This window comes from Triticum dicoccoides, chromosome 5A, assembly GCF_002162155.2.
Source record: "Triticum dicoccoides isolate Atlit2015 ecotype Zavitan chromosome 5A, WEW_v2.0, whole genome shotgun sequence".
Taxonomy (NCBI): Eukaryota; Viridiplantae; Streptophyta; class Magnoliopsida; order Poales; family Poaceae; genus Triticum; species Triticum dicoccoides.
Genome location: NC_041388.1, coordinates 243,041,014 through 243,061,417, shown reverse-complemented (window position 1 = coordinate 243,061,417; position 20,404 = coordinate 243,041,014). Strand labels below are relative to the sequence as shown.

The following is a 20,404-nucleotide window of genomic DNA, read 5'->3' as shown; positions in this document are numbered from 1 at the left end:
TGGGGACATATGCACCCTATATAGAATTTTTTTTTAGTAATTCAGCAAAAAGTCAAAAATTCCTGAAAATATTTTTGAAATAAACTTGACCTTCTATTGTACTCGTGAGAAATAAAATCCAAAAAAATATATCCTTTTGACTTCTTTTCAAAAAGACAATTTTTTGGCTGAAATAGTGTGAATAGTGACCTATAATAGGAAATAAATTTTGTCTTTTTTACTGTGAGGTCAACTTTTGTATTTTTTTCGTCGACATTTATATATCAGTGCAAAAGTAAGTCAAGTGTTTTGTCCAAATAGTTCTTACCTATTTTGACTTTTTATTAAAATATTAAAAAAATCCCCATATAAGGTGCATATACAAGTGTATTTCCCGTCTCTTCCCGTGTTAAAAAGAAAAGAGAGAGTAGGCAGGCAGATGGGATGGGGTGCAGGGCTTGTTTGTGCCTGTGCGTGCGGGGTGCTCACGTCTCCGGCCTCGGGCGTTGCCGTTGCTCCTCGCGAGCGCGCTGCCGCCGATGACATGTGAACTCGTCGCCATCCCCGCCCCGCAGCACGAACCAGAAAAAGGAAGCTTTGGCGCCGCGCTCCTGCTGGCGACTCCCCTGAGCCCCAACAAAACCCAGGCAAAATCGAAACCGTCGCCACCCAAATCACACCCAAACCCTCGAGCCGCTTCCCAATCCCCAGCTCCCTACTGCCCCTCTTCCCCCGATGGCCGACGCCGCCTTTCCCTCTCCCGCGATGTTGCCGCCGTCCGATTCCGACCTGCTCCTGCCGCCCACCGACGCCCCGACCCCCGAAGCCGCCGCCAGGACCCCCAACCTCCCCGACACCCCCGCCTCCGCCGCGGATCCAGAGACCCCCTTCTCCGACGCCAACACCGCCTCCGACGCCGACGTTTCCGCCGTCGCCCCGCTCTACGCGGCGGCCGTGGATGACGCCGAGGACGACGGGATCAACGACCCCTCGGGCGCCGCCAGGAAGCACATGACCCTCGCGCCCCCGGCCCCGCCAACCAAGAAGTCCAAGAAGAAGGGCGGCAACTGCGTCTGGACCAGGCCCAACTCCCGCAAGGGGAAGAAGAAGGCCAAGCCGCCCGGTCACGCCGTCGCCGGCGGCGCCGGCGCCAGCGGAGCCGGCCGCCCCAGGCCCTCCTGTGGCGAGGACGAGTTCCTCCTCACCCCGGCACCCCGCCTCGCGGCCGAACGCAACGACGACGGGCCCGAACTGCCTGTGCTCCTCTCGCGTGTCTACAAGTCCGAGAAGATCGAGGTCTCGGAGGATCGCCTAACCGCAGGCAGCACCAAGGGCTACCGCATGATACGTGCCACCCGTGGCATTGCATCCGGTGCTTGGTATTTTGAGGTCAAGGTCATGCACCTTGGTAGCTCCGGCGCCACCCGTCTCGGCTGGGCCACCAACAAGGCTGACATCCAGACACCTGTGGGTTGCGACAGCTTTGGTTTCAGTTACCGCAGCGTTGATGGCTCCAAGGTGTACAAGGCCTGGAGGGACAAGTACGCCAATGAAGGGTATGGTGAAGGAGATGTCCTAGGCTTCTACATTTCTCTGCCTCAGGGCGAGCTGTATGAGCCCAAACAACCTGACCTGGTTAAGTACAAGGGGATGCCTTTCCATGCACAAGGTCTCAAGGATGAGAAGAAGACGCCGGATCCAGTTCCTGGTGAGTAATCTTTCTTAAGGTTCCTCTTCATATGTTCATTCTTTATGCTAAACTGCAGGAATGGAGTACTTAGGTTTTAGGATAACATATTCAACAGAGTAATTCTTTAATGTGAAATTGTGAATATATGGCTACTCGATTTTGTATGTATGTTAGTTACTAGAAAAGTTTATAGATCGTCGTATGCAGCAATTATGTGCTTATCTCATTTGTCATTTGTCCTCGTACTGTCCATACTTCACAACTGCAGCAGCAGCTACGAAGCCTCTTTTTGAAATGGGTGCATTCTGTCTTTTTCAACCTTATGACTTATGCAAGTTCCAAATACCTGTGTGGGCACTGGGATACTTATATGTGTTCCAAATCTCCATTGCACATACTAGAACTTACGACGTGTTTGGTTCGGCGAATTTGGTGCGGTTTCCAATTCCCACGCTTTCTGGAAGTGCAGAATGCGTTTGGTTTGCATACTACGCCTTCTGTAGTAGCGATTTCCGATGTGCGGTTTTGCAAAGTCGGAACCAGCTGAGCGGAAGGTGGTTAGGAAACTGGACAAGACCGAACGAACCAAACAAAGTCAGTATCCTGTAAAGAAGAATCAGAAGCGACACTTACCTATTTACGAAACCCATTACATTACCTGAGCAGGAACCAAACGCGTCGTTAATTTCATTTCACTCACTCATATTGTGATATTTCCCATAGGTAGTCACCTAGTCAACCTAATAGGTGATATTATTTCCTTTGAAGTATGGAGCGGCATTTGATGCAGAAGCATGATGATGGATGCAGCATACTGTCCATTGACTAAAGCATAAAAAGAAAATCAATCAAGTGGCATTTAGTTGTCAAATGACATCGCCTAAAACGCAGCAGTTGCAATTCATACAAGTTTCTCAATTCTTATATGAATTTACTAAATTAGTTTCTGCCAAGGATGGTGTATATTGTTTCAGATATCAAAATGTAAGCTCTCAATGTCCATGTTCCACGAAAAGCTTTGCAATTCTGACCTTTGCTAGCCCCTTCTGCACAGTGGACTCCACTACTCACCACCCCTTCATACGAATGTATCATCTGCTTTTCCGGCACATCATAGTTATTCTGGTTCGGTTGCTTCTGCACATTCTGATTCTCAATCAAACCATGTCTTTGTTAGCCCATTGGTATGAATTCAAAGTTTATGACGTTGTGGTTAATTTCTTGTTCATGCATTTTTGCATATCTAGTCTATCATAGCACCTTCATGTCTTGCATCATTAGTGAAATCAGAAATTTCATTGTTATGTTTACAAGGATTTAGTTACCCTTGTAGCTCTGATTGAGATTTTCAACAGTGGGTGTTCAGTACATATACAGTCAACAGACCCTATAAGAAAGGTGTTTCCTTGGTGTTTTTGCAATTTGAAATAAAGAATCCCAGCTATTGTTGTCTTGCCCTTGCATGCCACTTCCTGCTTCCAACTTCTCCAAACTCTATTCATAGGGCCTGTTGTCTTGTTATTGACTTCAATCTAACTGCAAATGTAGGAAGTGAGATAGTTTACTTCAAGAACGGGGTATGCCAAGGCACGGCCTTTGAGGATATTCCTGGAGGGCGCTACTACCCAGCTGCATCAATGTACTCACTGCCTGATGAGCCAAATTGTGAGGTCAGGTTCAACTTTGGGCCTGATTTCACGTTCTTCCCTGAAGACTTCGCAGGCCGTCCTGTCCCTCGGCCAATGAGCGAGGTACCTTACCAGGCATATGAGCTGAAGAATGAGGGACCTGCTGAAAATGGTAATGCTGAAAAGGCTGGTTAGTGTAGTTATCTTGCTGTTTTCATTATTCTGTCGAACATACCCGTGGAGTCCACTAGCTATTTAGTGCTATGGCGAAGCTTACTGACGAACTTACCTTATCCTAGTTAAAATGCAGCAAACTGGCTGACGGTTGCTGCTGGTTTCTTGATTATTATGGCGAAGCTTACTGATCATATTTTATTGCATCCTAATTAATTAAATTACAGCAGACATGTTGATGGCTGTAGCGTGTTTATTAATTGCATTGCGAAGTTTATTCATGAATATATATTTATCTGGCTAGAATGTATGATACGGTGATGTACCAGGTTTAGGACCAGAGTTATAAACATACCGATTTGCGAAAAAAGCTTCTAGAGTGTTGTTTGGAACACGTGAAATTTTCTTGAATTCTGCAGGAATTGTATTTTTCTTGTGAAATTTCTGTGTTCTAGATGAAGCGGGTGCTTGTGGGTCAGCAAGCAGTTTTGTCTCTCCGTTTACCACTTAGTTCTCCACGTATGACAATTCAAAAAATATATGTTTATATGTAGCTAACCATTGTGTTCTAAGCTTGGCCTTTTTTTTTGAGGGGAAATGCCTATTCGGCGCACTTTATTTAGAAGCCAACAAAGTTACATCATGAATAAAAAATGGAAGTAAAAACTAGGGGGGACATCATCCCAAAAAATAAAAGACTTCGACTCATGAATGTTTTGCTAAGTTGTTCTAAGCTTGGCGGGCTAAGTTGCATTTATCGTATCCCGTTTGATCTTGTTCAACAGAGCTCCTAAAACTGATCTTTATATAGCGGTTCGGACGGGCCTTTTCAGCTCCCGTGCTCGGATGAGCCCGGGAGTGAACAGTAAAATCATTAAAAATACAAAACAAATTCAAACAATTCTGATATTTTTTGTGCTAAAGCTGCTTGAGTGTGTGATGTTCATGCCAAATTTCAGAATATTTGAACATTTAAGTAGCTCTTAGCAAAAAAGACAAATTCGGGGTCTGAAAAAGTTTATGTTTTGTACTATTCGGACCTGAATTTGTCCGAGAGCTACTCAGATGTCCGAATGCTTTGAAATTTGGCACGAAAATCACACACTCAAGCATCTTTCACCACAAAAAGTTATGATTTTTTTTGAATTCTTTGGTATTTATTTTTATTTTACTGTTCATTGGTGTAGATCAGCTCGGTTCCAAATTGGATATTCGTTTCTTTCAAAACATTTCTCTATTCTTTTCCTTACTCTTGCAGAGCCCAAGCGCAGCGTGTCAACTTAGGGCTCCTTTGGTTCCAAGGAATTTTACGGTGTTTAGATCTTTTTCTCTACGGTGGTCGTTTGATTAGCATGATTGGAATTATTAGGAATTTTTACATAGAATTATTTTTCCTTTTTGGTGCTATCAGACACTTTTCCATCCAAATTCCTATAGTTTCGTAATCTTGTACTGTTCACTAGTCCATAATACTCTCTTCCCGCATTCTGGGAATCCCGTGAATCAAAGAGATTCTAAGGGCATCTCCAACTATCCTCAGACCTTGCGGGCCGCGATGTTCAGACCGCGGAAGCCATTCAACGTGGATCTGTATCGGTCTGCATGACGGTCCTTATGTATTTTCGCCCGCAAATTGAAGACAAACATGAGGATGCTTTGCAGGAGTTTGGACAGCTGCCACGCCCATTTCTGACCGCCTTGACCCACTCAAACCCACTCCCTCGTCCGCACGCGCTTCGTATCCAAAACGATTAGCGCCGCTCCAAAGCGTCAGTGCCCGCATTCATGCATGGCCAGAGCGGACACGACCGCTCACTGGCGTCGGCATTGAAGCGGTCGGAATCAATCCGGCAGGAATCCATTGTGCCCGCCCAAGTGGCGTCTGGATCCCGAGAGGAGTCCGCCCAACAGCTGTCGGAATCAATTCGGCAAGAATCCATTGCGCCCGCCCCAGTGGCGTCTGGATCCGGCGCGTGGTGCGTCGACGTTGCTTCGTCGGAATGCGGTCCGTCTGGCGCCCCAACGCTATGGCGAAGGCGCAACCCATTCGTTAGTGCACCGAGTCGAAGGTAAATGCCCGAACTTATGGCCGTCCGATGGGAAGGCTAATATGGCATGACATGTCCTTCTCACGAGGCAACGACAACCCTCACGATAGAGGTCGGCGAGGCAGAGTTGCACGCCGCACAGTCACTACAGGGTGACCGACAACCCTTGGTATGACAATTGCTCATGGTGGACGTGTTGGGCCCTGGCCATGATGGATCTATTGTGGACCTCACATTGACTGGCGACGTGTAGGCCATGGGCTCCGATGAGGAAGAGTATGGCATGGGAGACGGCGGCTCCTCGAGTCCCATGAACTTGTCCGTGTCCTATGTCCTATTCTACCCGTCGGTGACCACACCTTCATTTCAAGGGGCTTAGCCGGCCCCCACACATGGACACAATCATAGGCAGAATAGTGCTGGCGAAGATTTAGATTAGGTTTTATATTGTATGGATTTAAGGATTTTTAATGAAGGAATCCGGTTGTGAAAGAGGAAAGATGAGGTGTGAACAATCACTATTCGTGGACGCGCCTGGTATGTCCGCGGATCATTTGAGGGGCCAGATTTACTGTATGTGGTTGTAGATGCCGTGAGGCAGCATATGAGATTGAATGGTAATCGATATTGGCAATTGCTCAAGCTCTCCAAGCTTAGGTGGATGTAAGTAGCACCTCGGTGCTGCCTCCTTGCTACATGCCCTAAGGCCCGCCCTAAGCGGATCAATAATACTACACCTACATAACTCTTTACGAAGCTTTATGTAATCCTTTCAACCAACTAATCTCCCCCCGATTTTCGGGGGGTGGGCCTGTCCCTCTCCCTACACCCAATAATAATGCCCCACATTGGTCAGTCCGTTAGTTTACATAACTTTTTTACGTATGTCTAGCATTGCTTCAAGCGGATCTTTTTCAAAGGAATCAAGAGCACACATTGTGTATAGTGGTGTTAGGGCATCTCCAAGGCGGACTTGTAAACGTCCGCAACTGTCCGGGCTGCGCTGTCCGGACCGCGGAAGCCATCCAACGCGTGTCTGTATTGGTCCGCAGGGCGATCCAGACGCGGTTTCTCCTGCAAATTAGAGACAAAAGTGTGGAGCTTTGCGGGAGTCCGGACACCCGAAACATAGGACTCCGACACCTCGGCCCTCAATCCCCTTCCCGGTCCCATTTCCTTCCACTCTGCCTCTTCTCCCCCTTGCTTTGCATCTACACCCTCCACCTCAGCCGTCGTTGTTGTTCGTCTCCGGTCGCCACAGAGGCATTGCTGGACATCCGTAACCAGCACCTACGCGACCGCTCGCCGTTCTGACGGAGCTTTTAGCCCTGGAGCCGTTTGTACCCAGGTACACTCCGCCCCTATAGACGTTCTCTATGGCGGACACCACGCCTGGCAGGTGTTCGGTCAAATGTCATTGAGCTTATTTTCAAATGCTACATCGTTTTTTAGAGTTCAAAGGATGGTGAGCTACTCGACCATGGATGATGAGTTGTTGTGCTACGCGTGGCTGGCTGTATCCACATATTTCATAGGCAGGACCAAAGGGACGCCCTTCTGGGAGCAAGTGCATGAAAATTTTCATGCCGAAAAGCACATTTCACACTACGACATGTACATCACTCAACGACGCAAAGTGAGGCCGTTGTCGTATCGCTGGCGCGCTATCCAGGTCAGCGTCATCAAGTTTTGCAACTTGGTTAGTCAGCTCAAGGCAAGGTGGCCATTGCACACAGACATGGAGGAAATGGTAAGTTTTACTTCCTCTTGCTCAAGTTGTTGATTGATTCATTCACTCAATGTTGGTGTACACATTATATGTAACCCGCATGCGCCGTCGTGGTGTACCACAGGTCAAAGGGATGGCCATTTACGTGCACACACTATTGGATGAAGCTGAAGGGGAAGTATGTGTGGGAGTACATGATCCGTTCATGAAAAACTTGTTTGACATCCGGAATCTAGTCGAATTTGAGACCTTGTTGTACTAGAATTAATTTGCATCCTATGTGTGGATGATTCGTGGCCCATAATTCCTTCCACCTCTTGGCCTTTTTAGGCCCGTAGATATTTAAATTAAATATAAAATGTTATAAATACTTCTAGACCATTTGAAAGATAGAGAAATGGGTCTAGAAGGGGGGGAGGGGGGTGATTAGACCCTTAACAAGTAAACATGACAGTTTTTAGAATTCTTCAAGTTAAGGTTGAGTTTAGCGCATGTTAATAGGCACACAATGCATTTTACACAAGCATAGCAAGAGTATGGGCAGTGGAAAGAGTAAAGCACGCAAGTGCAAGAATGTAAAGTGATGGGAATTGGAAAGTGCAAACGCAATGGAGACGCGGAGATTTTTGGCGCGGTTACGATAGGCGGTGCTATCGTACGTCCATATTGATGGAGACTTCAACCCACGAAGGATAACGACTGCGCGAGTCCATGGAGGGCTCCACCCACGAAGGGTCCATGAAGAAGCAACCTTGTCTATCCCACCATGGCCATCGTCCACGAAGGACTTGCCTCACTCGGGTAGGTCTTCACGAAGTAAGTGATCTCCTTGCCCTTACAAACTTCTTGGTTTAACTCCACATCATGTCAGAGGCTCCCAAGCGACACCTAACCAATCTAGGAGACACCGCTCTCCAAAAGGTAATAGATGGTGTGATGATGATGAACTCCTTGCTCTTGTGCTTCAAATTATAGTCTCCCCAACATCAACTCTCTCACACAGATTTGGCTATGGTGGAAGAAGGATTTGAGTGGAAAGCAACTTGGGGAAGACTAGAAATCAAGATTCAAATGGTAGGAATGGAATCTCTTGATCTCAACACATGAGTAGGTGGTTCTTTCTCAGAACATGAGTAGTGAAAGTGTAGGCACGTTCTGATGGCTCTCTTACTCAGTTAGAGGGGATGGAGACGTATATATATATAGCCTCCACACGAAATCCAACCGTTACACACTTTTGACTCAACTCTGTGGCACCGACCTGTGTAAAAGATATGAATGTTGGAGGTCTCGGTGGGATCGACCGGAAACAACTCGGATGGACCGATGTGCAATGGTTAGGGCAAACCTTGTTTCGGTGGCACCGATTGCATCAACTTGGTAGGACCGAAGTGAAGCAATAAGGCAATAAAAATTTGGCAAGCCATCTTGGTGGCACCGATCGGAAAACTCGGTAGGACTGAAATAATTGCAACAGGTTCCAGAGAGTTGGCAAGGCCATCTCGGTGGATCCAATTTGTTAGGGTTTGGCCGTGGCAGTGTCCAGATGAACTCGGTGGGTCCGGATAGGGAAGTTTTGGTGGGACCGAGTTGGAAATTAGGGTTTTGGACAGATTTGGATAGAGAAAGTGGTTGAGGGTTTTGGAGCAATATCACTAAGCACTTGAGCAAATAGATCATAATCAAAACCTCATCCCCTTTTAACGGTATTGGATCACTTAACCAAAAATGTAGAGTCTTGAGCTTTTGCCAATCCATGTCCTTAGCATTTTGAAGGGGGGCCCACATCCTCTCACCCTTGCCATGCCACTATTGAACTTGTCTGGAATATTCTAGATAGAACTATTAGTCCAACAAAAGATATGTTGTTATTAATTACCAAAATCACCAAGCGAGCACTTATGCTTTCAACCTCCCCATTTTGGTAATTGATTACAACATACATCAGAGCTTCAACTAATAATGTGATGAGTAGTATATTAAAGCTTTGAAGAAACATGTAACTTGCATAAGCTCCCCCTACATGTGTGCAGTCATGTATATGATAGAATTAGAAGATATGTGAATGCACAACATGACATAATGAGTAATGAGTTACATGTATCTTGGCTATATGCATCAGAGCGAAAAGAATGAAAGATGTACCTTCTTGTTTATGATTCCCTCTTGCAAATAATATGTGCGAAAGTTAGATATCATCATGCACATGAGTGAGATGCATATACTTACCTTGTGGTCCTTGAATTGGTTCTTGAAGAAGTAAGCTTGAGAAAACAGGGTTAGATAGCACAAGAGAACTTCAATCAAGAAAGAGACCTCAAGATCCACAAGAATACCAAGACTGGGATGACATGTAATTTGATGGTTGTCACAGAGTGAGTAGTTTGTTTAAATATAGACATGTCCCCAAAGAATTAAAGATCTGCAATAAATTTCCAAGGATTTTTCTCTCCCCTAAACATAATCTTCCTCTCCCCCTGAATCTAGCATTGGATAATGGGAGTGGTAGGGTCAGATAAAATCAGAGCAAAATAAATTGAAGCAAAATATACTCAATTAAAATAATTGGCATGTTTCTCCCCTCTTAGAGACATGTGAATTCTCTCCTCTTATGATAGTGCATATCTCTCTTTCTTTCTTAGAAGAGCTTAAAATACGATAAGCTTTTGATATGCATTTATCTGTAAGGATAAGCTTTGATGTACATCTCTCTCCCCCCTTTGACATCAATTTCTAAGAAGGGTAGGCTTCAAGGTTATGAGTCAAGTGAGTGCGGTCCTGTAGAGGCACAACTAGGCAGAATGCAACTTTAGATCTAGATAGAGGGAAAGAATCATTGAGTGGAGCCGGAAAGAATAAAAAGTAAAATGTGGCAAAATGCTTTCTTAGCAGTGAAATCGGTGGCGTCGATTTGTGTCAATCGGTGACCCCAAGATAGTGAAGTCATAGATAGACCATACCAGTGGAGCCGAATTAGTCCAGTTCGGTGAAATCGATGAACTGCGTACAAGTTTTACTTGCACTTCGGTCCAACCGATAAGCTTTTGATCTGAGTGGCCGAGTTCAATGCAGAGGGAAAACTTTGTCATCTCAGCTCACTTGTAATAGAATGTTCACAAAGATTTTCAAGGAATTTTGATAGAATTTGCAATGAATTTTGTAAGTGCATCTAGTGCCCCTTAGTGATTTTGGTGTATTGAAGACTTATAGGTTAAGGGACTAATGCGTGTGTGAGTGTACATAGGTCTATAAGTCTATGAGGAGTTTGATATTTACAGGAAAAGTCGACCCCTAAAAATGAATTCTTCGACTGAAATTTTGGTATTTCTGAAGACTTTCATGAAGACTTTGAAAGTGAAGAAATTGGTGTGTCCGTGAAGACTTGATATTCACGCGAGAAATATGAAGCTTGAAGACTTTCGTGTTCATAGTTTTGTTTTTCTCTTCCTTGAGTCATAGGAAACACCGTACTGTTAAAGGGGGTCGAGGAAATACTAAGGAAAAATTTCCATGTGATGCTCAACTCAAAATCCTACACCTACCAATCCCTTCGAGCGAAGCCATTGGAAATCTCATACAGTTCAGTCAATTTCTTCAGTGACAGAGACGAAGTTCTTCTGGTCTCTGAGGAATTTGTCCTGACTAAGGAGTTAGGAATTCGCCAGTGCGGATTGCCTACACAGTGAGGAACATGATAGCCCTGAGGATTTTTCTACTCAAAATTCCGACCGTTGCTGTGCCATGCGCCAGCTGTTCTAAAATATCTATCCACCTAACGGTCATATTATTGAAGGGCATTTATGTCTTATCATGTCGGGCTGCTCCCTAGGCTATAAATAGCCGCCCCCTACAACCACTAGCTGGTTGTCTGCTCCGAGAGAAACTGACACTTGTCATTTGAGAGCAACCCATCCTCTGAGGACTTTGAGCGAAAATCATCAAGTGAGGAAAAACCAAAAACCCAAAACCCAAACACCTACAAACCCCAAGTGATTGAGCATCACTGAAGAGATTGATCTTGAGTGGATCCGACGCTTGTTACCTTTGAAGATTGTGCTTCTTCCAGACGGTTAGGCGTCATGGTCTAGAGCATCCAAGAGGAATTGTGGATCGCCGAGTGACCAAGTTTGTGAAGGTTTGGAAGTCGCCTGAAGACTTACCATGAGTGATTGGACGAGGTCTGTGTGACCTTAGTTCAAGGAGAATACGGTGAGGACTGGGTGTCTTGGACTAAGTGTCCTTGACTGGGTGTCCGGGACTGTGTGTCCTTGAGTTTAAATACTCAGCCGCTCCAACCAAACGTACAACTGAGACAGCAGTTGGAACTGGTCTACCAAATCATTGTCTTCACCAAGCTTACTGGTTCTATTTCCTCAACTCTTTCATTTCCTCATAACTGTGCTGTATGTTTGTTCATATCTGTGTTTGAAAACTTTGACTGAAGACTTTCTCAATTTCCTCAGTACAATTTCTTCAGTCTGTTTGTCTTCATCCTGTGTTATCCTGTGATTACGCTTCCTGTACTCTGTGCCTGTCTTCATTTCATCATGATGACTATGCTTGTATTCTGTTGTGTTTACTTTTGAGTACTTATTCCGCTGCTAGTAGTTCTTCGCTAAGGAATTTCCTCACCGGCAAATTCCTCAGTGAAGAATTTCATAAAAATCGCCTATTCACCCCCCCTCTAGTCGATATAACGCACTTTCAAATTTGAGTTAAAGAAAAGAGAAATTACAAAAAATAGAAAAGGATCTAGATGAAGTTCTTTAAAAAAAGGAAAACACTATTGCAAAAGAAATGCTAAAGAAGTGCAGCTAAGGAAAGGAAACACTAGAGAACTTCATCTAGAGGGGGTCGGCGAGAAAGTCACCTATGTTAGAGTATATTGACTTAGGAGTCAAGTGATATCACTTGATCATAGGTCATACTCATCGTTTAAGCTCAAAATGGGATGACCATTTTCATTTAAGTGTCTTAATGTATTCACATCGTGTTGAGTTGCTTTGACTCATGACTTGGAGCAAAGCTTCTCTAAGATGGAAGGACATACCTTGGGTTCGTTGTTGAACTTGATCATGTAGTCGAACTTGTGGTGGATGTTCATATGTATTGAGTTGGGAGCATCTGTTTTGTATTTGAAGCTCATCTTTCTACATGGTTTAGTCTTGCAAGGAATAACACTTATGTATCCAAATTGACAAGAGTGAATTACATCATATGAATATTGTCAAAGCATATGTAGAATGTAGACTTGTTCCTTGATCACAACAACCAAAGCATAAATACTTGGTCATGACAAGATTGCTCAAGATATGAGTGATTTGCAATCTTATGGAATGAGGCTCATCCAAGTACCTACAAGGGTTAGATACCATACAAGGATGCAAATGTATCCAAGATAAATGATCATCATCATAAGAGAAATATCAAGGATTAGTCACATAGGCTCATGCCTTGCATGTATCCAAATAGAAGCTCTACTCCAAATTTGAGGCATCAATGATGTTCAACTCACTTCTTAATTGACAAAATATCTTCTCATCAGGAGGTTTAGTGAAGGTATCCGCCAATTGCTTGTCGGTACGAATATGCTTAAGATTAATGTCACCTTTAGCAACATGATCACGAATGAAATGGTGACGAACTTCAATATGCTTAGTTCGAGAATGTTGCACGGGTTTGTGTGCAATCTTAATAGCACTTTCATTGTCACAAAGCAATGGAACATGTCTCACATTGTATCCCATAATCTTTGAGAGTTTGGATCATCCAAAGTAATTGAGCACCACATGATCCCGCAACAATGTATTCTGCTTCGACGGTGGATAATGATACCAAATTTTGTTTCTTGGAGGACCAAGAGACAAGGGATCTACCAACAAATTGACATGTACCCGAAGTGGATTTTCTATCAGCCTTGTCACTGGCATGGTCCGAGTCGGAGTAGCCAACAAGATCAAAAGATGACCTCTTAGGGTACCAAATGCCAAAGTTTGGGGTATGAATCTAATATCTCACTATCCTTTTCACAACCTTAAGATGACATTCTTTTGGAGCAGCTTGATACCATGCACACATGCACACACTTAGCATAATGTCGGGACGGGAGGCACAAAGAGACAATAATGAACCAATCATAGATTGGTAAACCTTTTGACCAACCGGTTTGCCATCCTTAGTCAAGTCAAGACGTCCACTAGTAGGCATGAGTGTTTTCATACCTTTGCTTTCTTGCATGTTGAACTTCTTGAATAGATCCTTGGCATACTTTGTTTGTGAGACAAAGGTATCTTCCTTAGTTTGCTTGATTTGCAAGCCAAGGAAAATTTTGACTTTACACATGATAGACATCTTAAACTTCTCCGACATCAACCTTCCAAACTTCTCACTAAAATGAGGGTTAGTAGAACCAATTATGATATCTCAACATAGATTTGGCACACAAATAATTCTCCATTAACCCTTTTAATGAAGAGAGTTGAATCAATTTTCCCAATTTGAAAACCTTTCTTAATGAGAAACTTAGTCAAACATTTATACCAAGCTTTAGGGGATTATTTAAGACCATAAATATCTTTGTGAAGTTTATAAACATGAGCGGATTTTTTGGATTAACAAAGCCAAGAGGTTGTTTAACATAAACTTCCTCCTCAATTTCACCATTTAGAAAAGCACTTTGAATATCCATTTGGTATAAGGTGATATCATGGTGATTGGCATAAGAAAGTAGAACGCGAATGGACTCAAGTCTAGCAACGGGGGCATATGTCTCACCATAGTCCATACCTTTGACTTGTGTGTAGCCTTGAGCAACGAGATGGGCCTTATTGCGTACCACTTGTCCATCCTCATCTTGCTTATTCCGAAACACCCATTTTGTTCCAATGATTTTTGATCATCCTTGGGCTTCTCAACCAATGTCCACACTTGGTTTCTCTCAAAGTTGCCTAGCTCTTCGTGCATAGCATTTATCCAATCCGGGTCTTCAAGGGCTTCTTCTACCTTCATAGGTTCAATTCTAGAGATGAATGAGTAATGTTCACAAAAATTAGCCAAACAAGTTTTAGAGCGAGTGATTCTCCCGGTGTTAATGTCGTCAGGGATTTATTCAACGGGATGCGTGAGACTCTTGCTCTAACTCGTGAGAGCTTTTGCTTGGGCTGTGGTGGAACATACTAATCATCATATTCTTCTTCTTCATTGTTGGCGGTGTCGTTGTTCGCTTGTGGAGGTGGAGAAGGAGGTCGAGGTGGATCATCTTGTTGTACTTCCTCATTTCCTTCGTCAGACGTGTTCCACTTGTGGATGACTCCATGTCAACTTGTGGTTCACCTTGGTGTGAAGTAGCGGCTTCCACTTGAATGGACGAAGTGCTCTCCTTCACTGCTATTCGATGGATCTTGCCGATAGACAGATCCTGAATTGCTTCCAAGGGGTCTTTGTCTCCTACATCAATTGGCGGTTGCTCTACTTGTGAGCCGTTAGATTCATCAAACTTCATATCTACCGTCTCTTCAAGATTTTGGGTGAAATTGTTGTAGACACGGTAAGTGTGAGAGTTTGAGCCGTAACCGAGTAGAAACCCTTCATGAGATTCAGGAGAAAATTTCGAACGATGATGCTTATCAAGAATGTAAATTTTGAACCAAATACTCAAAAGTATCCAACTTGGGGTTTGTTACCAGCGAGTAGCTCATATGTCGTTTTACCAAGAAGCTTGTGAAGATATAGTCGATTTGTAGCATGACAAGCTGTTTCAACCGCTTCCGCCCAAAATTGTCTTGGCGTCTTGTATTCATCTAGCATCGTTCTCACCATCTTAATAAGATTCCGGTTCTTCATATCAACAACTCCATTTTGTTGAGGTGTGTACGTAGCCGAGAACTCATGTGAGATGCCTTCTTTGTCAAGAAAGGTATCCACATTTGCGTTCTTGAACTCCGTTCCATTATCGCTCCGAACCTTCTTGATCTTCACTTCAAATTTATTTTGGGCCTTCCTAGCGAAGTTCTTGAAGATCTTTTGAACCTGCGAATTGTCATCAGGAAAGAACACCCACGTAAACCTGGAAAAATCATCAACGATGACCAAACTGAAAGAGTTACTACCAAGGCTAGCTCTTGTAAGCATTGGGACCAAAGAGATCCATATGGAGTAGCTCAAGTGATCTTCTCGTGGTCATGATGTTCTTCACGGGATGACCTCCTCCAACTTGTTTTCCTTCTCGCAAGCACTACAAAGTCTATCCTTGTCAAATATAACATCTTTAACACCAAGGATATGATCACCTTTAATGAGTTTATCAAGATTTCGCATGCCAACATGTCCTAATCTTCTATGCCATAACCAACCTTTAGAAGGTTTTGCAATTAAACAACTACAAGCTTGGGCTCTCTTAGTGAAATCAACAATGTATAGATCAGCTCCACGAATGTCGGTAAAGACTATATTATGATTATCTCGATGAAACACTTAGCAATCTACTTCGGTAAATAGAACATTGAAACCAAAATCGGCTAATCTAGATACGAAAAGAAGATTGTAACCAAGAGATTCAACGAGCATAACATTTTGAATAGAACTATCATTGCATAAGGAGGCCAAGTACCTTACCCTTGGAGTTATCTCCAAAGGTCACATACTTGCGTGGACCATCATTTTTATCAAGCTCACGGAACATGTCTTTATCTATGGTCATGTGATCGGTGCATCCACTATGAAGAATCCACCCTTTTCCTTCGACCATGTAATTTTGAAGATTTGCCATGAGACTAAGATTCCTCATAGTCTTCTCATATTCGATGTCGAATTCTTCGTCCTCATCATAATAGCCATGCTCAATATCAACATGACCATCACCTAGTTCAAGTGATTCATTAGATTTATGACCATGACAATGTGCAAGTTTATGAATTCTAATGGTTTCCATGAAAATGTTGCTAATGGTTCCAACATCACCCTTAGCACGCGTAAGATCACAGAGCTCAAATAGACATTCATCAAACTTAGGATCACTAGGCTTCATCTTATAAAAGGCAATGGACTTATGAATAATTTCATTTAGTTTTTTCAAGGAATAATTTGGAAATCGTTCCTCAAGATAATTCCATATAGTGTATGCGCGTTCAAGGTTTTGCAAGCAAACAAGCACATTTATAGGTAATCATCTAATGATAGGATTAACAGTTCTAAGATTGAGAACCATGTCAAGATACTCATCGGGGGTAGGATGCAAAGGATCAATGGGAGGCACATACGGGCTAAGAATATACTTGCTCAAATTATATTCATTGAAGATCTCAAGCATTTTAGTTTTCCAAGAACCATAAAACTCCCCATCAAGAATAGGTACTCTATGTCTAATGCTCTCGATCGTAGACTCATCCATCTTCCTCCAATAGTGATTAAACCAAAGCAATGGAGACCAAAGCTCTAATACCGATTGAAAGATCGAGAAGTGGGGTCTAGGGGGGTGATTAGACCCTTAACAAGTAAAAATGATAGTTTTTAGAATTCTTCAAGTTAGGGTTGAGTTTAGCACATGTTAATAGGCACACAATGCATTTTAGACAAGCATAGCAAGAGTATGGGCAGCCGAAAGAGTAAAGCATGCAAGTGCAAGAATGTAAGTGACGGGAATTGGAAAGTACAAACACAATGGAGACCCAGAGATTTTTGGCGTGATTCCGATAGGTAGTGCTATCATACGTCCATGTTGATGGAGACTTCAACCCACGAAGGGTAACGACTACGTGAGTTCACGGAGTGCTCCACCCATGAATGGTCCACGAAGAAGCAACCCTGTCTATTCCACCATGGCCATCAGTCCACGAAGGACTTGCCTCACTCAGGTAGATCTTCCTGAAGTAGGCGATCTCCTTGCGCTTACAAACTTCCTGGTTCAACTCCACATCATACGGAGGCTCCCAAGTGACACCTAACCAATCTAGGAGACACCACTCTCCAAAAGGTAATAGATGGTGTGATGATGATGAACTCCTTGCTCTTGTGCTTCAAATGATAGTCTCCCCAACACTCAACTCTCTCTCACACATATTTGGCTATGGTGGAAGAAGTATTTGAGTGGAAAACAACTTGGGGAAGGTTAGAGATCAAGATTCAAATGGTAGGAATGGAATCTATTGATCTCAACACATGAGTAGGTGATTCTCTCTCAAAAAATGAGTAGTGGAAGTGTAGGCACGTTCTGTTGGCTCTCTGACTGAGTAAGAGGGGGTGGAGAGGTATATATAGCCTCCACACGAAATCCAACCATTATAGACTTTTGACTCAACTCGCTGGCACCAATCAGAAATCTCGGTGGCACTGACCTGTGCAGAAGATATGAACGTTGGAGGTCTCGATGGAACTGACGGGAAACAACTTGGATGGACCGATGTGCAATGGTTAGGGCAAACCTCGTTTCAGTGGTACTGATTGCATCAACTCGGTAGGACCGAAGTGAAGCAACAAGGCAACAGAAAGTTGGCAGGCCATCTTGGCAGCATCGATCGCAAAACTCGGTAGGATTGAAATAATTGGAACATGTTCCAGGGAGTTGGCAAGGCCATCTAGGTGAGACAGAGATCCATATTGATGGATCCGATTTGTTAGGGTTTGGGTGTGACAGTGTCCAGATGAACTCGGTGGGCCCGGATAGGGAAGTTTTGGTGGGACCGAGTTGGAATGTAGGGTTTTGGACATATTTGGACATAAGTGGCTGAGGTTTTGGAGCAATATCACTAAGAACTTGAGTAAACAGATCATAATCAAAACTTGATTCCCTTTTAACAGTATTGGCTTTCCTATGGACTCAATCTGATCTTGGACCACTTAACCAAAAATGTAGAGTCTTGAGCTTTTGCAATCCATGTCCTTAGCATTTTGAAGGGGGGTGCTATGTCTTGAGCTTGCGTTGGTTTTCCCCGAAGAGGAAGGGATGATGCAGCAGAGTAGCGTAAGTATTTCCCTCAGTTTTTGAGAACCAAGGTATCAATCCAGTAGGAGCCCACACTCAAGTCCCTCGTACCTGCACAAAGCGATAGCTACTCGCAACCAACGCGATTAGGGGTTGTCAAGCCCTTCACGGTCACTTACGAGAGTGAGATCTGATAGATAGAATATTTTTGGTATTTTTGATATAAAGATGCAAAGTAAAAAGTAAAAGCAAAGTAAATAGCAAAACAATATAAAAGTGAGGGAGATTGATATGATGAGAATAGACCCGGGGTCCATAGGTTTCACTAGTGGCTTCTCTCAAGAGCATAAGTATTCTACGGTGGGTGAACAAATTACTGTTGAGCAATTGATAGAATTGAGCATAATTATGAGAATATCTAGGCATGATCATGTATATAGGCATCACGTCCGTGACAAGTAGATCGAAACAATTCTGCATCTACTACTATTACTCCACTCATCGACCGCTATCCAGCATGCATCTAGAGTATTAAGTTAAAAACAGAGTAACGCCTTAAGCAAGATGACATGATGTAGAGAGATAGATTCATGCAATATGAAATAAAGCCCATCTTGTTATCCTCGATGGCAACGATACAATACGTGCCTTGCTGCCCCTTCTGTCACTAGGTAAGGACACCGCAAGATCGAACCCAAAGCTAAGCACTTCTCCCATGGAAAGAACTACCAATCTAGTTGGCCAAACCAAACGGATAATTCGAAGAGACTTGCAAAGATAACCAATCATGCATAAAAGAATTCAGAGAAGATTCAAATATTATTCATAGATAGACTTGATCATAAACCCACAATTCATCGGTCTCAACAAACACACCGCAAAAAGAAGATTACATCAAATAGATCTCCACAAGAGAGGGGGAGAACTTTGTATTGAGATTCAAAGAGAGAGAAGAAGCCATCTAGCTACTAACTATGGACCCGGAGGTCTGAGGTAAACTACTCACACTTCATCGGAGAGGCTATGATGATGTAGAAGCCCTCCGTGATGACGGCCCTCTTCCGGCGGAGCTCCGGAACAGGCCCAAGATGGGATCTCGTGGATACAGAAAGTTGCGGCGGTGGAATTAGGTTTTTGGCTCCTGTTCTGATCGTTTGGGGGTACGTGTGTATATATAGGAGGAAGGAGTACATCGGTGGAGCACCGAGGGGCCCACGAGGCAGGGGGTGCACCCTAGGGGGGCGCCCCTACCCCCATGAGCACCTCTTTGCTTCCTTGCAGTAGAGTCCAAGTCTCCTGGATCACGTTCGGTGAGAAAATCACGTCCTCGAAGATTTTATTCCGTTTGGACTCCGTTTGATATTCCGTTTATCTGAAACACTGAAATAGGCAAAAAACAACAATTCTGGGCTGGGCCTCCGGTTAATAGGTTAGTCCCAAAAATAATATGAAAGTGGAAAATAAAGCCCAATATAGTCCAAAATAGTAGATAATATAGCATGGAGCAATCAAAAATTATAGATACGTTGGAGACGTATCAGGGGGTCCACATCCTCTCGTCCTTGCCATGCCACTGTTGAACTTGTCTGAAATATACTAAATAGAACTATTAGTCCAACAAAAGATATGTTGACATTAATTACCAAAACCACCAAGGGAGCACTTGTGCTTTCACCATTTTATATATTTTTAACACCTCATGAAACATTTTCCACCAATATAATATACCGGTAATACGTGATGACCCACAAGTATATGGGATCAATTGTAGTCCTTTCAATAAGTAAAGAGTGTCGAACCCATTAACCCAACGAGGAGCAGAAGGAAATGACAAGTGGTTTTCAGCAAGGTATTGTCTGCAAGCACTAAAATAGTCGGTAACAGGTAGTTTGATAGCAAGATAATTTGTAACGATCAAGTAACGGTAACGGTAAATAAAGTGCAGCAAGGTAGCCCAATCCTTTTGTGGCAAAGGAGATGCCGAAACGGTCTCTTATAATAAGCAAAGCGTTCTTGAGGGTACACGGGAATCTCGTCACATCACTTTCATCATGTTGGTTTGATTTGTGTTCGCTACTTTGATAATTTGATATGTGGGTGTGAAAGTGCGTTATATCGACTAGAGGGGGGTGAATAGGTGATTTTTACAAATTTGTCACTGAGGAAATTCAACTTGATGAATTTGCTAAGTGACGAACTACAAGCAGCGAAATAAGTACTCAGGTGCATGCATAACAA

General features: G+C 43.5%; 1 protein-coding gene across 1 annotated transcript; it reads left to right on the top strand.

Annotated features, from left to right (window-relative positions):
* Positions 1–417: 417 nt before the first annotated feature.
* On the top strand, positions 418–3,756 carry LOC119300806 (protein TRAUCO-like). The gene is made up of 2 exons (XM_037577692.1): positions 418–1,687; positions 3,218–3,756. The coding sequence occupies exons 1-2, from the start codon at positions 715–717 to the stop codon at positions 3,490–3,492; spliced, it is 1,248 nt and encodes a 415-aa protein (XP_037433589.1). The 5' UTR covers positions 418–714; the 3' UTR covers positions 3,493–3,756.
* Positions 3,757–20,404: the final 16,648 nt, after the last annotated feature.

Bases quoted from the DNA above. Each gene is read 5' to 3' on its own strand.
- LOC119300806 (XM_037577692.1), top strand. From the start codon at position 715: ATGGCCGACGCCGCCTTTCCCTCTCCCGCGATGTTGCCGCCGTCCGAT. The intron at 1,688-3,217 runs GTGAGTAATCTT...CTGCAAATGTAG, and splicing joins GACGCCGGATCCAGTTCCTG to GAAGTGAGATAGTTTACTTC.